Raw genomic sequence first — 19,990 nt, forward strand, 5'->3', positions numbered from 1 at the left:
ATTGCTACAAGAATTCGTATGTGAGACTGATTGATCGAGAGAGATATTGTTAGGCTGCTAACATCCCGCGTCGTCGCTCCCATCCCGGAGCGCACGGACGCCGCAACGGCGCCCATTTCGTCCGGTGCCATGGACCCTGATTTAAGCGATGCCCCACGACATGTTCACCGGCCCGAGCCTCCCCTCTCTGCCCTCTCCTTCGCTACATCCCCCATTCCCCCTCAGTCCTTTCCTCTGCTATCTGCAGGCGTGTGCTGCTGCCTGCTGCTCCGCGTGCGTGCGGCGTGCTTAGATTAGTGGGCGTTGGCTGACGTACGAGCGCGACGGAGAGAGGGCCAGAGGAGAAGCGATTTCAGGCCACCGACCAAAGTACGTGCAGACGGGGAGAGGGCCGCCGTGCGGGACGAGGCAGCTTCGTTGTCGCTGGGATGCATGGGAGGAAGATCTTGGAGCAGCGACCGGAGGCCGCTCAACGCAGAGTGGTCGGCCATGTGCGACTGAGGAGACGGCCGCCGGGCGGCTGCGTCGACCCGTCGAGTGAGGAATGGCAGACGAACTGAGATGGCTGCGTCGTCGAGATGGCAATGGCATCGCGTTATTATTAATTACATTATTATAAAATTAAAAAGAAAAAAAATCCAAACTAATAGTTAATTACCGAAATGTCCTTTAGTAGAAATTTGAGGAATTAATACCGACCATTGGATCCATTATATACTACACACTATTTCAGGTAGTATGATGCACCGTAAAATCTCTCTGTTTTTTTCTGAACTCTGAATATTTGCATGCCGTTAGCTTCCTCTGGTGTTGCTCTGTTTTCTGAACTCTCAATATTTGACTGTAGCTTGAGGTTTCAGGCATCACGTCGACCCGACTTTGGGCCCGACTCCTCACACTCATGGCGGCTGATCTTCAGCACGGAATCAACGGCATCAGGAATCTCCAGGTCTCCGACGGGATGCCGACGGCAGCGGGCGGAACTATCCGCTCGTCTTCTCTCAGGCATCTCTCTCTCTCTCTCTACTACACTGCCCCGGAGAGACGACCGCATGTATATCAGCTCCCAGAATCAGTTTATCTCTATGTAACAAGGACTGGAACAACCCATTTCTGAACCAACCTAGTAGAACAAATTGGCAGGGAACAAGTTAGTGATCCAAATGACGGCAGCTGGATTTGTAAAACTCTTCGGTACTGTACTTAATGGCAACATCACATGATTATATATCGTCTTCGGCGCAATCACAAAGCTCAGTTTATATAATTAACAAAGCACGCGTGATAGTAATAATAATATTTCTTGTTTCATCAGTCAAACACAAAGCTCAGTTTATATATGGTTCAACAACCACACGCAGCACACACCACGCAAGGCTGGGCCCAGCTTTCTTATTTATTTCTCCTACAAACCAATGCAAACCATCCGGCGTTTCTCACAAAAAATGCAAACCATCCGGCTTGACGGTGAACCTATATATACAAACCAAGCAAGCAATGTATCCAGTGGTGCTTGCTTGACAGTCACACACTTATTTATGGGCAGATCACACCACTTATTTATCCTTCATGCACAAAGTTTGTGGCACAACGCACATGGATCTTGTAACAAACACACTTGATTGCGAAACAACGCTGCCTGTCCGCTCTATTACGTTTGGTCTTCTTTTTTTATGCGTCTACTGGGTTTTGACACTCAGCAAATGCGTGACAAAAAAAAAACTCTGAAGGAAAGATCCGAAGGAGAGCCATGCAAGACTGGTACCGTAGAAGACCACCAAACGGACCACTTGCTGTCTGTCATCGTTGCCCCAGGGGCCCCGCCGCCGCAGCTCCGACTTCACCACAACAAACAAACCGAGGTAATCCCACTAGCATGTAGAAGAGCCGACTACCACTCCAATGCCTCCGGCTTCACTTGCTCCATCATCGTTGCCATAGAAGTCGCAACGCCACACCAACGCCTTTACCACCCACCCTCACCAACCGGTCCCTCTAACCGGATTAAACTCCAAAATCGATGCCCTTGAGAAGGGAATGACGCCAATGCGCCGCCAACGACCGACCTCCTAGTCTAGAGTTTCCCCAGAGCCGTCTCTCGTAGAGGAAGAGAGAGCATCCCGTCAACGCCTTCAAGAAGGTTACGGCGTCCACGGCCGCCACCGTCACAGGCTCAAACCAAGGCCAGAAAAGGGTTTTCACCGAGCCCTCATAATCCTCCGGTCGACAACCAATCCGGCAGCCCACATTCCCTCCCTGCATCTCCACGCATCCTCCACACCCCGGCGGCCTCATCACCCCATCACGCCGGACCTCACCATCTACTCGCTAGGCCACCACTCAAGCGACCTCCAAGAGCAGACCCCTGTCGCCGCTTGCCGACAACACTCCAACAATAACAGCGCCGGCTCATCGCGCCAAGCCCCTTGCAGACGACCTCACATGCACCACACCACACCCCAGCCACGGCCAGAGTACATCCCCGAGCACCAACAACATGTTACAAAACTATGAGTGTGCATAGCGAATGGGCAAGCAATACTTGCCAAAGCCAAAAGTTGATAGTGAGTACTAGTGTCAATGTCACGCACAAAATGCCTGCATATTTCATCATATGAAAACTAGCTTATCTTTCGAGTTTGATACTCCCTCCATCCAAAATAACTGTCATTCATTTAGTACAAAGTTGTACTAAATCAAAGACACTTATTTTGGGACGGATGGAGTATGAATCGTATCACTGCCTGAATATTTTGTCATGTTAAAACTAGCTTATTTTTCTAGTTTGATATGAATCATATTGTTAGTAGAAAACCACCAGAAACCACACACTGAGCCAATAAAAGAAATAATCTGCACTACCTGTATATATCTTCCAGCTAGAATCTAATGTTTGACACATACAGAACAAATATATGCATGATTTCGAGGGCAGTTCTTCCAAAACCACATGAAATGCTGCTTCCATGTACCCATCTTATTCTTGTTTATAAGCACCAGTGGAGCTTGCTGCAGCCCCAATGCTGCAGGCAGATGAACATTCATGACCAGCAGGCAGGGATGACAATGCCAGTGTTGAGATAATCAAGATTATCAGTAGGTGATCGTTCAACTGTTGAGAACACCTTGAGTACTTGCTGCATCGTTGGACGGTATGATGGATCAGGCTCTACGCACCAAACAGCGACGACAATCACTTGAAACATCTCACTTGCGATCTCAGCTCCCGGGAGTGGGAGCCGTGTGTGTCCAGCAAATTCCAAAGTAATGTAGTTTTGTCGGCAATGGATGAAAGGAAATCACCTGGGTGATGTCCCATGAACAACTCTTGAACCAGCACTCCCAAGCTATAAACATCACACTTCTCGGTCACCCTTGTTGTGTATGCAAGCTCTGAAGAAACATCAACGTTCGATAGTCAATTTTGGTACGTCTATCATATAAGTGCATTGATCAATAAAAACTCTTCTAGTATGTTAATCTAAAAAAACCAACATAGTGATTATTTTTACCTGGGGCAAGATATCCTTTTGTCCCGACAAGATTTGTGCAGTTTGACCCATTCACATCTAGTATTTTTGCTAGACCAAAATCCGAGATGCAAGCTTTAAATTCCAGATCAAGCAAAACATTGCTGCTCTTTATATCTCTGTGGACTATCGGTGCAAAGCAACTGTGATGCATGTATAACAAAGCATGAGCAACATCCCTTAGACCCTTACAATATTTAACCTCCTCGTCCAATCCATTTCAACTGCAGTTGCCAGACAATTTAAAGATGCTGCTAAGCTCCCTCTGTCCATGTAATCATATACAAGGAATCTTCCCTGAATTGCAGAGCAGTAACAAAATAACTTTGCAATGTTCCGATATCGAATGTGCACCAATGAGTGTATTTAACGGTTAAATTGCTCATCGTCTTCTGCCACATGGATCTTCTTCACCGCTAATAATTCACCTGTTGGTAACTAAGCCCTATAGACAGATCCGTTCCCTCCAGATCTGATGCAAAAATCATTGCTGAAATTGTTTGTGGCATCAACAATTTTCTTGTACACATCTTCCCCATCAAAGTTTCAGATGGCGTACATCATGGTCTGTTGTACTTCATTTGATGTTTCTATCTTATTTTTCTTCCTTTTGCAATGCCATGTTACTAGTGTAATGACAAACACAAAATATACAACAAATAACTAGTAAACTAGCATCAGATGTTTTCCCTTGTTTACTACTTCGAGGAAGGTCACAAGGGGGCAAAACTTTCACAACACCACACAATTTCTTATTATTCCTGAACCATTTGATTGGAGCTTCTTCGAAAAACCTAGTATGTGGCACTGACCCTTCTAGTTTGTTGTACGACACATCCATGGATAGGAGACTGGTCATGCTTCGAAATGATGGCGGAATGTTGTCGTTCAGTGCATTGTGAGAAAGATTCAAGGCTTCAAGCATACCAAGACCGCCTAACAAACTTGGAATAGAGACAACAATTGAATTGTCACTTAGATCCAACATATCTTGTAGGTTTACTAACATCCCAATTTCGATAGGAATTGTACCATTTAGGTGATTGTGGCTCAACTTTAGAAAGTGAATCTTTAGGCAGTGCTCAATTGATCTTGGTATTTGCCCAGTTAGTTTGTTTGATGACAAATCTAGATACTCCAAGTTGTTCAGTGATCCAATTTCTTGTGGCATATTTCCCTGGAGCAAGTTACCAGAAAAGGCTCAGGTTAAACAACATCGTTGCATTGCTGATTTCTCTCGGAATCTGTCCTTCAAGCTTGTTTGATGAAACATCAAGTATCCCCAAATGAGTTAATTTCCCTGTACTTGATGGTATTACTCCAGTTATATTGTTGTTTGATGCACGTAGCACAGTAAGTTTGTAGCACTCACCCCAAAGATGAGATTATCTGTCGAACAATTTATTTGAACTGACATCACTATAGAGAAGATTTGGATAAGCTCCCATCCCGGTGATATCTCCTTCAAGGTTATTTCGTTCAAGTCAAACCCTTACTAGGCTCTTACAACTTAGCAAGCTTGATGGTAAGGGTCCAACCAAGTTGTTGCCAGTAGCAGACAAATGTTGTAGCTGACCGTCCAGTAGCAGACAAATGGTAGTGGTAGTGGTAGTAGAGCAGGAAGGAGATGCTGCAAGTGTTTTTTGGTGGGCTGTGTTGGGTTGCTGCCGTCCAGATTAAGGGCTCGGCGGGCCTCGGAGTGCCGACTATGATCGGCGGGCCTCGGAGCGCCGACTATGATCAGCAGTTCGCACCTGCGCGTCCTCGCCGCTTCGTCCGACGAGGAGCCTGACCCTGAGCTTGGGCTCGACGGTAGGATCGCGGTGCCGGCACTGACTTGGATGACATCGCTCCGGCGCACGCGCTCAGAGCCTGATCTCCAGCGTGGACATGGCGGTATGTGACAACAGTTCTAATATGGGCTGCTTTAGTTAATATTGTTTGTAGGTCGTATATATACTGAGCCCGATCTCAGGATTTACTAATTAGCCAATACTTTCTGTCTCAGGGTCATCTGGCGAGCCCGGTCTTGTACACGGTGCTACTCCAACGCGGAACATCTTCCCTGCTTAACCGCCCTCCGGCCACCCCGCCACCCTGCCGCCCTCCGGCCACCCCGCCACCGTGCCGCAGCAGCCATTTAGCCGGTGGGCCGCGCAGGCCTCGTGCAGGGCACTGAGGAGGATGCCGCAGTGGCCATGGTGAAGGCCATGCTCGGCGACGACGCGGCGGGCCGTGCCGGCCTCATGTAGGTCACCGAGGAGAATGCCGCAGTGGCCATGGTGAAGGTGATGCAGAGGCAGAGCAATGTGTTAATATGAGGGGGCCAATGCCCCCTCCCCTCCCGAGCTTTGAACCAAATTTTGAAAGAAAAAAGGGAGGGCTTACATGGGTGTAAATTGCAAAAAACCACCACAATGGGGGACCCTAATTCCGAAAACCACTACCATTCAGATTTTTTTTTCAAAAACCCACCATCTTTGTGGCAGTTTGCAAAAAACGCTGATCGGTTGATAAGAGTTGTTTGACAGAAAAACTGACAGCTGGGTCCCTCCATATATGATGATGTGGCATGAAACAACTCACAACGTTTGATTCAAATATTAGGCTGGTGTAGGGCCCACCCATCATTCTCACTCCCACTCCTCTTCCTCCTCTGGTCAATACCAACACACTCGTCATGAACGCATCGGTGCCCTCGCCATCGTCGTCCCAGCCACGGGTGCTTGCCAAGAGACTCAGGAGAGCGGGAGAAAGGGAAGGCGGAGCTCACCAGGAGCTTGTAGTCGATGCAGGGGTGGCAGGGGAGCTCGGGTTTCGATGGCTTGGTGCGTGGCGGCTGCTGCCGGAGCTAGCAGGGTGATGACGGGAGGTAGGAGGAGGTTGTGGGCCTCGTCGTGAAGACGCCCTGTGGCACTGGGGTGTTGATGCAAAGCATCTAGGGGACACGACGAGGTCTGGCGCTTGACTTCTCGATCAAACCGAGCTTCGCCTCGCCGAGTGGGCAGGGGAGAGGGCGCGCTGGAGACATGCACATATTTATAGGGAAACGTTTGGGGCCGGGGCACCGGCGGAACATTGGGCTGGTCTCCCTCTTCCTCGCGTCTCCTTCATCGCAGCTCCCCCACATCTCGAGCAGCTCGCCGGGGCGCACGCCGCCCTCTTCTTCTGCCCCCTCCTCCCCACCCCCTCCCCATCCCTTCCCCCTCTCCCCCCGCCCCCGGTCGCAGCACCACACCTCCCCTCCCCGCTCGAAGCTCGCACTACTAGGAAAAGGCCTACTAATGGCGCACCTAATTTGGCTATTAATGGCGCATTAGTGGTGCGCCATTAGTAGCACGCCATTAGTATATTTTACTAGTGGCGCACCACTGGTGCGCCATTAGTATCTGGTATACTAATGGCGCACCCCAGATGCGCCATTAGTATATACAACAGTGCGCCATTAGTATGCCTCCCAGGGGGCCATCTATACCCAGGTGCTTTGGCATACTAATGGCGCACAACAACTGGATGCGCCATTAATAACTTCGGCATACTAATGGCGCACTATTTAGTGATGCGCCATTAGTATCCTCTGGCATACTAATGGCGCACTATGATGTGATGCGCCATTAGTATGAATATTAGGTTTTTTTTATTTTTTATTTTTCTGTTTTTTGCACAGGTTACAAAATGTATAATTGGACAAAATATAGACAGCACACATCAACAACAGATTCATCGAATACAATAGAAGATTAGTCTCTGAATACAATTCATCATTTTAGTCTCCTGATACAATTCATCATATTAGTCTCCGAATTGAAAAGACCGAACAAAGATAGAACATTATATTACAAGTCTCGAGACCGCGAGTTTGTCTTCACATTACAAGTCGATATCGATCATCTAAACTACCATCACATAGAAGAGAGCTGCGGTCATCACGATGAAACCTTCATTTAGGAAGAGAGTGAACCTTTGGTGGGTTCTCTCCACTGCTCCCAGAGTTGATCCCAGATTGTATATTTGAACCGACATTGCTTGATTCGCTTTCTTCAGGAAATGCTGCCCCATCATGCGCATTGAGAATCACACAATAGCAGTGTTCTGGGTCTGACAAAACCTGCTCAAATTTACAAGATCACTTTACTCTTTATGGTTAACTTAGAAAGTATATGGTCAAAGCCATCTGAAGGAAAACCACGGAACATCAGTGATAAAACCGCAGGCATCTACAATATTTGCAAAGTATTGCCAGAACACAATGTTATGTAATTTTTGGGAGAAGTAAATCAGAACTCACCACAGCATCAAAAGGATCATCGATGTCATCAACTGAGAAATAAATGTTCGGATATGCAGGTACTGTCTCTACAGCCTATTAAAGGGATGTGAGTTACGACAGATTATTTATATTGAAAGGCAGTCTCTCTGAAAAGATGATGCTAGAAAAAAAATTACCTTTCTTTGATCAAGGCGGAAATTTACACGGCTAGGGGATGCATATACAGTTTTTGAAACCTTGTAAATTGGAGGCAACCGCTTGCTTTTGTCTGCACGATTGCGAAGATTGCTGATACTGTGGAAGTAGATTAGAAGAAGCACATAACCAACCATAAAATATTACTGAGGGGAGTTATGAAAAAAAAGGTTTTGTTGTGCATGACAATTGATACTACTGGCACTCTAAGATTTGTGAGTCCCTTAACATTCCAGGGCAAACTCAAGCTGAAAGATAAATTTGTGGTCACAAATTGTTCAGCCAGCTAATGAAAAAAGTGTGATTGTACCAACAACCCAGACCCGTTTCGCAACATTTAGTTGAAACAGAGAATGCTGTTTCAATACGGAATTAGATGACATGACAATCATTATTTGCCAACCGTCTCAGATTTTGATAAAGGGTGAGAAACTATGAACCAAAAATCTGGGGAGTTCTTTAACTGACTATAGCTAACAGACCAAAAGTGTTGTATTAATATAAGGATTTACTTCATTTAGCACCCCGTTGCCATTGGCGATCTGCCAAGACGCGATGAAGATAGTAAACACGAAGGCTTGGAGAAGAAGAGGAATAACTGAGAGTAGGAGGCTAATTGGTAGATTTCTCTCAATTTGTTCAGCTTAACCATTCTCTAGGTACAGACTGGCTTATATAGCCTACAGCTCAACACAAGGCCACATCGATGCTGAACACACACACACACTCTGCACCACCGTTATTACACCTCTTCTATACGGTGGCGCCTCCTGAATATATGTCTCAACTCCAGTGTCTCGCACACCAGCCATAACACCTCAATAGATCACCCAAAAAGGTTTGCAGTTGTTCTTATGCATAGTTATAGCTAATTGTTCAGAGCATACAAAGCTTGTAAGATCTTAGCAGAAGTGCCACAGAAACATACCTGCACAATGCCACTGTGACAGTATATGACGTGTGAGCGACTAAATTCAAATAGAAGGAACGTTCCCAATCAACCTCAGTTGAATTAGCATTTATGAGCTTTTCAAGCTGGCAATTGCAAAAAAGGAGCATATTTAGCCCAGTAATTCAAGGGAACGTAATTGTTCCCATCATGGGTTCTCCAACTAACACTATGTTATGTTAACTAGATAAGACATAAAAGAACACCGATAAGGATTTCCCATTGTCACTAGTTTTAAAAATTACACCTCCCAAATATGAAAATTACTGTATTGAGTGTTCATCTGTTCATGCATACAAAGTTAAAAATGGTAAGGGATCTAACATTGTCGTCATGCAACTCACAGATAAAATTTTCCAGTACTGTATGTTCATTACAGTTATACATATGAAAATTGCGTAGCATGTACCCAAAAAAGGCTCCTTCGGCAATTAAGGACAACAAATTAGAATAAATTTTCTATATATATATATATATGGTTAATGAAATAAAACAATGGGAACATTTTCCCTTACTTAAAAAAGCAGTTTATCTTAACAATAACTACAAAAACTGTTAGCTGAACTGAATACAGAGCATACTTGTTATGGTTGCAACTAAATTAACTCAACAGTAGAGAACATACAAATAAAAAAAAGTGAAGAAAGAATGAATAAATTTTATAAAATTTTCTTGAATCTACACTACCAAGGAAGCCTAAAGAATTGGCCAAAAAAATCTTTAGTAAAGTGGATTTAGTGTACAAGCTGGGACAAAAAAGAAGAAGAGAGAAAATAATTCATTATGGCAACAGCAACCGACTGGGACAACCTGAAATACTGCTAGTAACAAGCTGGTCCACCGACTGTTCGACCAATTGCAGAACAAATGAAGTTTCATGGCCTGGTGCATTAACACTAAGAATTTCCTGAGCCTATTGCAAAGCATTGAAAGCAGCCCTGTCGAAAATGTAACCCCATGAAAGCCTACGATGAATTGCATATCCTACACATACACACAGTTTCCAGCATTCCACAGAAACAACTCCATACCATACATGGTGCAGTAATAAAACATATGCACAGCGGCAATACTGGGCCAAACAGAGTGGGATGCTAAGTTGACACTGCAGCCGCAAAACCAACAACGCTGCTCGAAATTATCACATGGAACTAACAACACCCATCACTTAGTCCTCGGTAAGTGTTGTTTTCTCCCTATTCTATAACCTGCCACAGCAAGCACGTACGGACCACCAACTGTTCGACAGATTGCTTCGGCCAAATCCAGCCACAAAACTCCCTTCCACTCCACAGATCAAACCCACGGAGGCGCAAACTCGAATCCAATACCACGCATGCCCGCTCAATTGGCAGCTAAAACGAAGCAGGAAACGGGAAGGATCGGCTTACTGTCTGCTGCATGAAGTAGCCCTTGGTGGCGGGGTCGACCTCGGCCTGCAGGCCCGGGTTGTTGGCCGGCGCCTCCTTGGCCCCCGACGACGTCGACATGGCGGAGGCGGCGAACGCGGCCGGGTAGGACCGGCGAGCCCGGGCGAACCCCTGCACCTGCAGAACCCCGATCAGAAACCGTGAGCGCGAGTGCGAGAAGCGCGACGATCTAGTATATCAGTTCGCCCGGAGACCTTGGGCTGGGTGAGGCGGGGGGCGCGCGGCGCGGAGGCGGAGGCGAGCCGGCGGAGGGCGCAGGAGGAGAGGAGGGCGGAGCGGAGTGTGGCGGCGGCCATGGCAGAGCGGTACGGCGGGGTTATTTAGGGGAGAAGAGGATAGAGGAAAGGCGCACTAGTTACTAATGGCGCACCTTCAGGTGGTGCGCCATTAGTATGTTTGGACAGGCGCACTAGTTAAAAAAAATTTGATACTAATGGCGCACCCTGGGCCAGGTGCGCCATTACTAGTTGTAACTAGTAATGGCGCACTGTGTCTGGATGCGCCATTAGTATGTTTGGACAGGCGCACTAGTTAAAATTTTTTTTTTATACTAATGGCGCATCCAGAAACAGTGCGCCATTACTAGTTACAACTAGTAATGGCGCACTGTTTCTGGATGCGCCATTAGTATGTTTGGACAGGCGCACTAGTTAAAAAAAATATTTGATACTAATGGCGCACCCTGGGACAGATGCGCCATTACTAGTTACAACTAGTAATGGCGCACTGTTTCTGGATGCGCCATTAGTATGTTTGGACAGGCGCACTAGTTAAAGATTGTTCGTTCATCGCGCGGCGGCGGGAGGCGAATGTGCTGGCCGAGCTCAACGCTTCCGTCAGGCTACTGCTACACTGGTTTCAGATTGGGAAGGAAAGTGTCCTAAATTGGAGTCCTTGTGGAGAGAGTGAAGGAAGCCATGGAGAGCAGATTGCTAAAGCTCACAAGGCATGAATGAACCATTGCACAGGGCGGTGTGGTTTCTTATGTTGAGTAGATAGAATTCAGAAGCATCATCTTGAATAAATAGCAAGAGTCAATTCTCTGTCTGAATGTTTATCCTTGCAACTGTCCAGCTAGGGAACATGTGACTTTTTTTTTTTTTGCGGGTAGGGAACATGTGACTTTTGGGGCAGATCAACCGAGCCCGTATTTCTGGAAAACCTTATGGGCAAGTATGACCATACTTTACGACCTTGCTGATCAGGTACAAACAGTTTCAATGTCCTTCTATAATTAATTAATGTTTGTGGAAGGGGTTTGATTTATCATGTGCTGCTTCTGTATATAGGTCGTTATCCGGACAAGGTTAATTGTACAATTGTTAGTGTTTGCAGCATTCAGCAACTCAGTCAATCCTTTATTGCATTATAATATATACTCCTAGATGTTTGAACTTTGATGTCTGATCATCAAGTAACCTGCAGGGTGCTTTGCTCTCTGCAGTACGATCTGACTCTCCCATTTGCCTCGTATCTTGATATGCATGAACAACATAAGTGCATTGAGGAGGTACCAGATTGCAAAAGTATGCAGGAGGGATAACCCCCCGTCATAGTGAAGGTACCGAGAATTCTACCAGTGTGACTTTGACATTGCTGCAGTATACGAGCCAATGGAACCAGAATGTGAGGTCATCAAATTTTTGACCGAGTTACTGGATAAGCTAGATATGGGCATATATGAGATAAAACTAAACCACAGAGCAGAGTAACCTTGGTGGTCATCCGATCCGCGCCACCATCGGTGCCGATTACATACATACATAGGCTGGCTGTGGCTGCTTCAGCCTTCATCCCAGTATTCGTCTCCTGAGCAGTAAGTAGGCAGTCGCTCGATGAACATCCGACCGCAGGAGCGAAGCGTTTTTCTTCAGAAACCAACAGCATAAGTGTGTGGAGACACTCTCGCAGCTTGATCTAAACTAAAGCAGCAGCAATGACAGCCATCAAATTTCCAACCTCTCTAGTAAATTTTAGAAACCAACTACACAGATCGTTCCCTTAAAAGATTGATCGGATTTGATTGGTGTGTGATTGTCAACCAGTCAGCACAGAAAGAGAGGGTAGATAAGTACCAGCCGGCATCAGCTAGCGTGAGGGGCAGGCAGGATCTCCGTCCACCATTAATGGTCCGGTCTGAAGGAGAAAGATTGTCTGTCAGGCCTCAAACCTCAATCTAACTACAGCCAAATGTTCAGAGTCCAGAAAACAGAGCAAAAGCAGAGGAAGCTAACTACACGCAAATGCTCAGACTTCAGAATTATCGGCATCATCGTCAAGGGGTCTCCTCTTCTAGGTAAACTTCACAGCTCAGCTACATATATAGACCATCAGCATGCAGAACTTAACCTCGCTTTACAAAACAGAGCGCAGGAAGCAGTGCACAACAAGTAAATTAAGATTCCAGAATCTATCCTAAACAAGTAGTACTAGGATATTTATTGTAGTGCTAAATTTGTGAGAAATAATACTCCGGAGAAGCCAATTAAGTTGACTAGGACCGAAATAACAAAATACATGTCCAACAACAAACAGAGTAAACTTATTTATTACAGCAGGAAGTCACCATATTTCTTGCAAAGGAAATCGTTTGCTCAGCTTAATAGGTCATTAACTTAGGTCTGTTACAAGTAAATAAATCCTAGTGGTGACACAACATAAAAGTACGAACAACGGGGAAGCCACCAAACCGACACGAGAGCAAAGAGGACTAAATCATGTTGATGAATGGTCATCAACCAATAAGCAGCATATGAGAATGCTGTGCCATTAGCAAGTCACAGCCTGTACTGCCTGCACAATAATAAAAAGTGTCATTACCAGGATGTGAACTGTGGAGAGGTGGGGAGGAAGCTCATTGCAAGGCAAGTAGAGCACAATTCATTACCTGGACGTGTTGATGGTGTCTAGAGGAACAAGATCTTGGGACGACGAGTTGGGTGATTCTTTGCTGCTTCTTTCCACTTATTTTTTGTTTCATCGCCCACTTCGCGATGCAGAGAAATCTCCTCAAGATGTCGAAAGGAGTGGACTGCTGACGTGCTGAAAGTAGAGCCATCTAGATTTTTGCATAGCAGCTGCAGCGACTTGAGGCGAGGTAGAGCTCCCACATGGATATCCAGCTGACAAACCATGGATTCCACCACAATGGTCAGGCGTGTCAGGCTCTCGAGCTCACCTTTTGTGATGACGAACTTGTCCAGGCTAGTTGCCACCAGCTTCAAGTGCAACAGGCCGGGCATTTTTCTCAGGGCAGCTAGGAAGTCTTGGCTCAGGCTCAGCTGAGGGGCTGAAAGGCTTACCTTAGTGAGACCACCCAGAAAGGCAACAAAGCGGGGCAGGCTGCATATCTTGCTTCCATGCAGCTTGAGCGATTCAAGATAGCAGCAAGATTGCTTTCTTTTCTCCAGAGAGAAATCCAGTATGTCTTGGGACAACTCGCCCTCGAAATTTAGTGAGAGCGAAGGGGTCCCTTTGAACTCGGTGCTTCTCTCAATGAACCCCTTGATGGCCTTTGAGAGATGACTTGAGCTGCTGGTGTCGGCCGTAGACTCGCACCATATTTTCACCTTTGTCAAATCATTCATATTGTACATGAGCTGTGCAAACTCTTGGCTCTTGCTGTTGTCCACAACAAACCCTGCCAGTGTTTCCAATTTGCTCTTCATTGACAACCAAGTCTGTAGCTTACTCATTTTCCTGTCTCCTACACCTTGCTTGAGCTTGAACTTCCCAAAGAGATGAACTAGACATGGCAGCTCCAGGACTTGCGTTGGCAGAATCTCTATCGGTGTAGTTCTCACATCCAGTGTATCCAATAATTGAAGCTTGCTGATCTCCTTGGGAAGCACCGTAGCAATAACAGCTTTCCCAAGGCATAGGTACCTCAGCAGCAACAGTTTTCTGCATATCAACTTGAGATGGCCATCCTCCAAGGGTACAATGCACTCTTCCAGATCCAAAACTCGCAGCAGTTCATACTTGGAGAAGTCCAGGACAGATGGGTGCGCCTCGCCCAAGATTGTCAGTGAGCGAACAAGAGTTAAACCTTGCACCTCTCTGGGCCTTGCATGATGCAGAGCAAGCCGGCGGATGTTATTGGGTAGGCGTGGGGTAGACTGCCCATCATACAACACGGTAACGAAGTTGTCGGACATGGACTTGCGCAGGACGAACTCCAGCATCATGCCATGGGTATGGCATGTCTTCACCTCTGTGCTGTTACCGCTGGCATCCGTTGGCTGGATGATGCTCCGGTCAACAAGCTTATCGAAATTGCTAATGGCAGCATCAACATCACTACATGTATTGTCTACTGGGGACAACCCTTCTGCTAACCATCTCCTTAACAAGCTTGATTTCTTGATAGGACGACCACTTGGGTAGGTACCCAAATAGAGCAAGAATGTCCTGGCAACCTGGGTATCAAGGCTGGTGTAGCTCTGCACAAGCACACGCCTCATTCTTGCAAATAGCTCATCAGTCTCCAGATGTGTACCCAGGTTGGCACATAACCTTGCCCACTCCCTGGGTGTTGGATTACCTGTGCTTTGCAAGAACCTGGCAGTGGCAACAAGAGCAAGGGGAAGGCCATCACATTTCTTGAGAGCTTCGGAGCCGAGCTCCTCCGCATGTGGCGGTAGATCATCATCTTGGAAAGCCTCCTTGAAGAATAATAGTCTTGAGTGTTGGTCGGCAAGAGTTGCCATTGTGTAAACATTATCATGAACAGATGAGCTGCTGCATGTGTTTGCTACTTGCTGAATGGACGTTGTTACCAGAAATCTGCCACTTAAACCCATGAAGGCTGCCTTTATGGCATGCCAATGTGTTTTTTTCTGCAAGTCATCAACTACAATGAAGAACCTAGGTACAGAATTGAACATGAAAAACTAATCAGACAAAGATTACATCGATAGATGAAGCTAGTATAGCAAGAAAAAGACAGGTAACTGATTGAATGAATTACCTCTTTGTCCCAATGCACTCTTTGATGCTTGCCTTAAGCTGGGCGAGACCGCCACTGGTGGGCAGGGGAAGGTGGCGAAGCTGCCGGAGTATCTCCTTGAGAACATCCGCGGCTGCCCAGTTTCCCCCTAGTTTCCTTGGAGGGACCCAAGCCCTTGCTTCGTATTGGCTCTCAATCGCCTTGTACACATGATTTGCAAGAAGAGTCTTCCCCATACCATGGAACCCCACAATGGTAATCACTTTCAGCTGCTGCTCCTGCTGGATAAGATCCAGGAGCTCATTGTGGGGACCGTCCATACCCACGGGCATGGGGATGGATGCTGCTAATTGGGTGCCATCCTCGTCGTCCTCAATTGCCGTCGGCGTGTCTGTCTGTTCAGACGACAATGACCACCTTGGTGAGGAGGTGCTGCTGCTAGTGTTGCTGTATGTGTCTCTCAGCTGGAATAAATCCTCTGATCTCCTCTTGAGCAGCTGGATCTCCGCAGCAAACTTGTTCCGGGCCTTCAACGTCTTCACCCGGTGGACAGCCTGGCACCGTCTCCCAGTGTCTGGGTTGGCCGTCACACGGTGCATGAAGCGGTCGATGCAGTCCTCTATGGCGTGCGCCAATTCACGCACCATATTGATCCACACCATATTCACATCTTCACGGCCGCCACGACAGCCGCTGCGGCGATCATCATCCTGGATGACGGCCGAAATCATAGCAAACTCCTTCTTGATGTAGTTGATGTCAATCTCCAGGCTCTTCCGGAGCTTGTGCTTTGCCAGCAAGGAATCAAAGAGCTTCGGCACCATCCACTCCACGACTGAGGTGGCCGCCGCCGTCACCACAGCCTCCATCGCTCCTTTTCTCTTTCACTCTGTGTGTATGGGTGGGTGTGTGGGTGTGTGTTTGGTTGCAAGATCACATCATGGAGTTTTCACGGACGAGAACATCCATGGCAGGGATGAAGTTGAGCTAAGGTACCTAGACCCGTTAGGAGGCTGAATTGAAATCACTTGCACCGCATAATGCTTTTCATTGCCCTTGATACGGCAGTAAGCTGCCAGTAGACAACCAAAGCTCAGATGCAACCTTGGGAAACATAAAGAACTGGGGGCGGCTTAGAGTTCACTAATCTATTACTAAAGCACTGCAATACAAGCATGTTCATAGGTTTTTAAACTTATCTCCCGTTTCTCCACCTCATTGATCCAAGCAGTACAGGTAGTAGTTTAAGATAGCAATTTGGCTTGCTGTCGATGCGCACTGCGTTCCTGCCAATTTGAAAGAAAAAAATTACACTTGATGCACTAACGAAGTCTGGTCCTAGCAGCTGGCGGTGTGTTCGTAGTTTATTTCAACTTGTCAGTTTAGCATGCAGTGAGAATCAACTTTGCATTTGCATTGACTCGAAAAAAGGCGATGCTACCGTTCAATAGCCCAATGAACTCATAAGTCTTTCACACCACATCTACCAATATATTATATTTTCACAAATTTCCGCATTTGCAAGATGAAAATCACACGCCATCCAATCAAGAGGATTTGTGGAGGATGAGCAACAAAGGGAGTTGGGCTGGGGGGGGGGGGGGGGGGGGGCAAAGTACGGTGATAACAGAAATGAGTTGGTGGCCTGCAAACACGATGGCTGTGACACCACCTGACATACCAATGTGGATTTAGAGTGATGCACTGCAATACAGACACAACTGAAAACTCGGATGTAGACATAAAATGTGTTCGGATTTGGTAGCCAGCAAAGCATCACAGTGGCTGCATCGTGGGCCTTTTGGATGTCAGCAGTTTGTGCTGGGTAGTTTCCAGCATGCATCGATCCTGGGCTGGCATGCCAAGCCTTGGGAGGGGACAAAAATATGAAATCCATGCGTGGAGCTCACGTTCAGTCATTGTGCAGAGTACACAAGATAGTGGTTGCAATTCCCTAATGGCTAGCTCCAGCATGCATTTGCATCGATACTATCGACTCGAGCTTAGAGGACTGTGCGTTTGGGGTTTAGTTAAAAAAAAAGTCTTTTAAGCAAGCAAGCATCAGGAAACACACCATCTTGTCGTGCCTGGCAACCTGCTTTGCCAGTTGTTAAACTTATCTCCCTGTTTGCAAAGCAGGGGCGGTGCATTGTTTTACTACAGCTAGCAGTGAGAGACGTGATGCGGGTCGGCTTCCCCCCCGACGACGCCGTGCCGGCAGCTGGGGTGTTGCCGGCCACGCTGACCGCGGCCTCGCTCGCTCCTCCTGAAAGGCCTCGACCCCGGCCCCGCCCTCCTCTGCTCCGGCCCGCTCGTCGCCGGCGATCCCGCCCGAGCTCTCTGCAGTCATCTCCCGACGATCCCCCTTCCGGCCCTTCATCTCGTCTTTCGGCTCCTCCGGGCCCCACCCTCCGGGGGGCCAACGCGCCCCGCCATGCCCTCGCCGCCCCCGTCCTCCCCCGCCGGCGGCCACTGTGGCGGCGCTCGGGGAAACCCTAGCCCCCTGCATGGCCTCCCCGGGGCGTTCGTACCGGGCCGCCGTGCTCCTGGGCCGGCCCATGGGCCCGGCTGCTGGCCCCCCGGGGCGGCGACCGCGGGCTCGGCCTGTGGGATGCGGGCCAGCGAGTGTGGAGTGGGCCGGTCCAGCGGGCCGGTCTCGCCCCCCATGGCCCAGGCTCTCCCCCTGTCGGCCGCTGGCCCGGGCCATCGCAGTATTTGGCCCCCAGTAGGGTTTCCGCGTCCCCCGATTCCCAACCCCGCGCCGCCTGCTCCCAGCCTCGTCCCGACCCCCGCCGACCCGCGCCGCCTCCTGCTCGCCGGCGTCTCCCCCCCCCCCCCCCCCCCCCGCGCCCCCCTCACCCCCCGCTGACCATGACTCGGGAGTGGGGGGATGATGCTGGCCGCCCCAAGCGGCGGGCGGATGACCACCGCGATCCACCCCGATCCTCCCTCGATGGCCTTCGGCGCGAGGCTGACCTGCGGCAGCAGCTTGCCTCCCGGCCGGCCCGACGGTCCCCGGCGCGCGACTCCCGCCGTGCCTCCCCCCGCCCCTCTCGCCGCTCCCCCGCTCGCGACGACTGCCGTTCGCGTTCCCCTGCCCGCCGCGCATCTCCTCGGGCAGTCTCGCGAGACCGCGGTAGGTCGCCGGCCGGGGAGCCTAGGCCGTCCGCGCGGCGGAGATCCCCATCGCCTGCCCGTCGCCGGGATCGGTCCCTCTCCCCTCCCCGTCAGCTGCCCGTCTCCAACACCAACAGCGCCCCCGGCCACCCGTCGCTACCAGCCTCCTCACTCCCAAGCTGTGTTTCCGCCGTCTAACGGTGGTAATGGGAACCGGGAGCGCCAGGGCGCCAAGAAGAAGAAGAAGGGTCCCCCGCGCCCTCCGGCCTCCGCCTCCACCGCCGCGGCGGCTCCCCCTCCGGGCGCCAACGCCACTTCCGACGGTCCGCCGTGCTTCAATTGCGGCTTGACTGGCCACTTCCAGGTGGCCTGCCCCAACCCTCCGATGTGCTACCTGTGCAAGGATGCCGGGCACCCCGCGATTCTTTGTCCGGACCGCCCGGTGACGGAGGAGATCATGATGTACGGCCATGGCATCGAGGACATGGCCTTCTTCCACATCGAGGTCCCGGAGATCCCCCTCCCTCCCCCTCGCTCCTGGCGATTGTGTCGGTCGTGGGCGAGGCCGTCACCACCCCGGAGCTGATCGAGGCGGAGCTCAATCACTTGTGCAGGTGCAAGTGGGATTGGCAGGTGACCCCCACCGCCTCCAACGCCTTCTCAGTGATCTTCCCCGATGCTATGAGCATGGGATTCTGTACCCGCAGCAACAACATCACCTTGGCCCTCAACGGGATTGTGGTGAACATCTCAGAGCCGAGGTGGGATCCCAAGGCCGTGGCTGTTTTGGACACTGCTTGGCTCCTCATCGCCGGCCTGCCAGATGTGGCCCGGTCTGAGCGGGTCATTCGCAGTATGTCCAAGATCCTGGGCAAGGTGGTGGTGTTCGACGAGCTCTCTCTGCGCAAGGAGGAGGAGGTCCGGGTCAAGGTGAAGTGCCTGGACTCCTCCAAGCTCCATGCCGCGATTCGTGTCTTCTTCAACGACGACGGCTACGACCTCAAGATCTGCCCCGAGCCTCCGAACCACGTCGGCCGCCCCCTCTTCTCTGATGACAGCCACCTGGGGGGTGGCCCTGCTGATGCCGACGACCCCCACCGCAGACGGTCGCGCCACTCCCGCCTCGACAACCCTGAGGATGACGAGGATGGCTCGGAGCACTCCCGTTCCCCCTCCCGTGAGCCCACCAACCCACCTTCGGGTCGTGGCGGCTCTGGGGCGGGGCGCACTTGAGTGTCGGCCGCTGACCTCGCGGTGGCCCTCCGCCTGGCCACCCCGCCGTTCGTGCCCTCTCAGTCTCCGTCGGAGTCGGCCAGTGACATCTCCAGTGTAGGCCTTCTCGTTGCGCCGCATTCGTCGCCTCGCTCTCCCTGCGCCGTCTCCGCCCTTTGCCCCTCACCGTCGGGTCCGGACCCCCCGTCCCCCTGGTTTGACCTCCCCGGTTACCACGGGTGGTGGTGGGTGTGATGCCTCCGATGCGCCTTCACCGACACTCCCGCCCGCTGGGGCCGCGGCCGGCGACACCCTGGAGCTCGTCGGCCCACTCCCCTC

At 49.7% G+C, this 19,990-nt stretch overlaps 2 protein-coding genes and 1 pseudogene across 2 annotated transcripts; all 3 read right to left on the minus strand.

The window, feature by feature from the left end:
* Nucleotides 1–3,041: 3,041 nt before the first annotated feature.
* Nucleotides 3,042–5,811, minus strand: LOC141026621 (MDIS1-interacting receptor like kinase 2-like; annotated as a pseudogene).
* Nucleotides 5,812–7,155: 1,344 nt separating this feature from the next.
* On the minus strand, nt 7,156–9,372 carry LOC109745818 (uncharacterized). The gene is made up of 4 exons (XM_040396731.3): nt 8,924–9,372; nt 7,977–8,094; nt 7,819–7,893; nt 7,156–7,638 (listed from the first exon to the last, which is right to left on the minus strand). The coding sequence occupies exons 1-4, from the start codon at nt 9,052–9,054 to the stop codon at nt 7,471–7,473; spliced, it is 492 nt and encodes a 163-aa protein (XP_040252665.2). The 5' UTR covers nt 9,055–9,372; the 3' UTR covers nt 7,156–7,470.
* Nucleotides 9,373–12,894: 3,522 nt separating this feature from the next.
* On the minus strand, nt 12,895–16,373 carry LOC109745817 (disease resistance protein RGA4). The gene is made up of 3 exons (XM_020304923.4): nt 15,344–16,373; nt 13,262–15,240; nt 12,895–13,167 (listed from the first exon to the last, which is right to left on the minus strand). Exons 1-2 carry the CDS (start codon nt 16,189–16,191, stop codon nt 13,281–13,283), a joined length of 2,808 nt encoding a protein of 935 aa, XP_020160512.1. The 5' UTR covers nt 16,192–16,373; the 3' UTR covers nt 12,895–13,167; nt 13,262–13,280.
* Nucleotides 16,374–19,990: the final 3,617 nt, after the last annotated feature.

This window comes from Aegilops tauschii, chromosome 7 (genome assembly GCF_002575655.3).
Source record: "Aegilops tauschii subsp. strangulata cultivar AL8/78 chromosome 7, Aet v6.0, whole genome shotgun sequence".
NCBI classification, from domain to species: domain Eukaryota; kingdom Viridiplantae; phylum Streptophyta; class Magnoliopsida; order Poales; family Poaceae; genus Aegilops; species Aegilops tauschii.

What these genes read in the sequence shown, in the direction of transcription:
- LOC109745817 (XM_020304923.4), bottom strand. Translation starts at nt 16,191, where the DNA reads ATGGAGGCTGTGGTGACGGCGGCGGCCACCTCAGTCGTGGAGTGGATG. An exon ending in GAGTGCATTGGGACAAAGAG is followed by an intron (nt 15,241 to 15,343) that starts GTAATTCATTCA and finishes TTCTGTACCTAG; the next exon opens with GTTCTTCATTGTAGTTGATG.
- LOC109745818 (XM_040396731.3), bottom strand. Translation starts at nt 9,054, where the DNA reads ATGCTCCTTTTTTGCAATTGCCAGCTTGAAAAGCTCATAAATGCTAAT. An exon ending in TCCGCCTTGATCAAAGAAAG is followed by an intron (nt 7,894 to 7,976) that starts GTAATTTTTTTT and finishes TCCCTTTAATAG; the next exon opens with GCTGTAGAGACAGTACCTGC. An exon ending in ATGATCCTTTTGATGCTGTG is followed by an intron (nt 7,639 to 7,818) that starts GTGAGTTCTGAT and finishes AAATTTGAGCAG; the next exon opens with GTTTTGTCAGACCCAGAACA.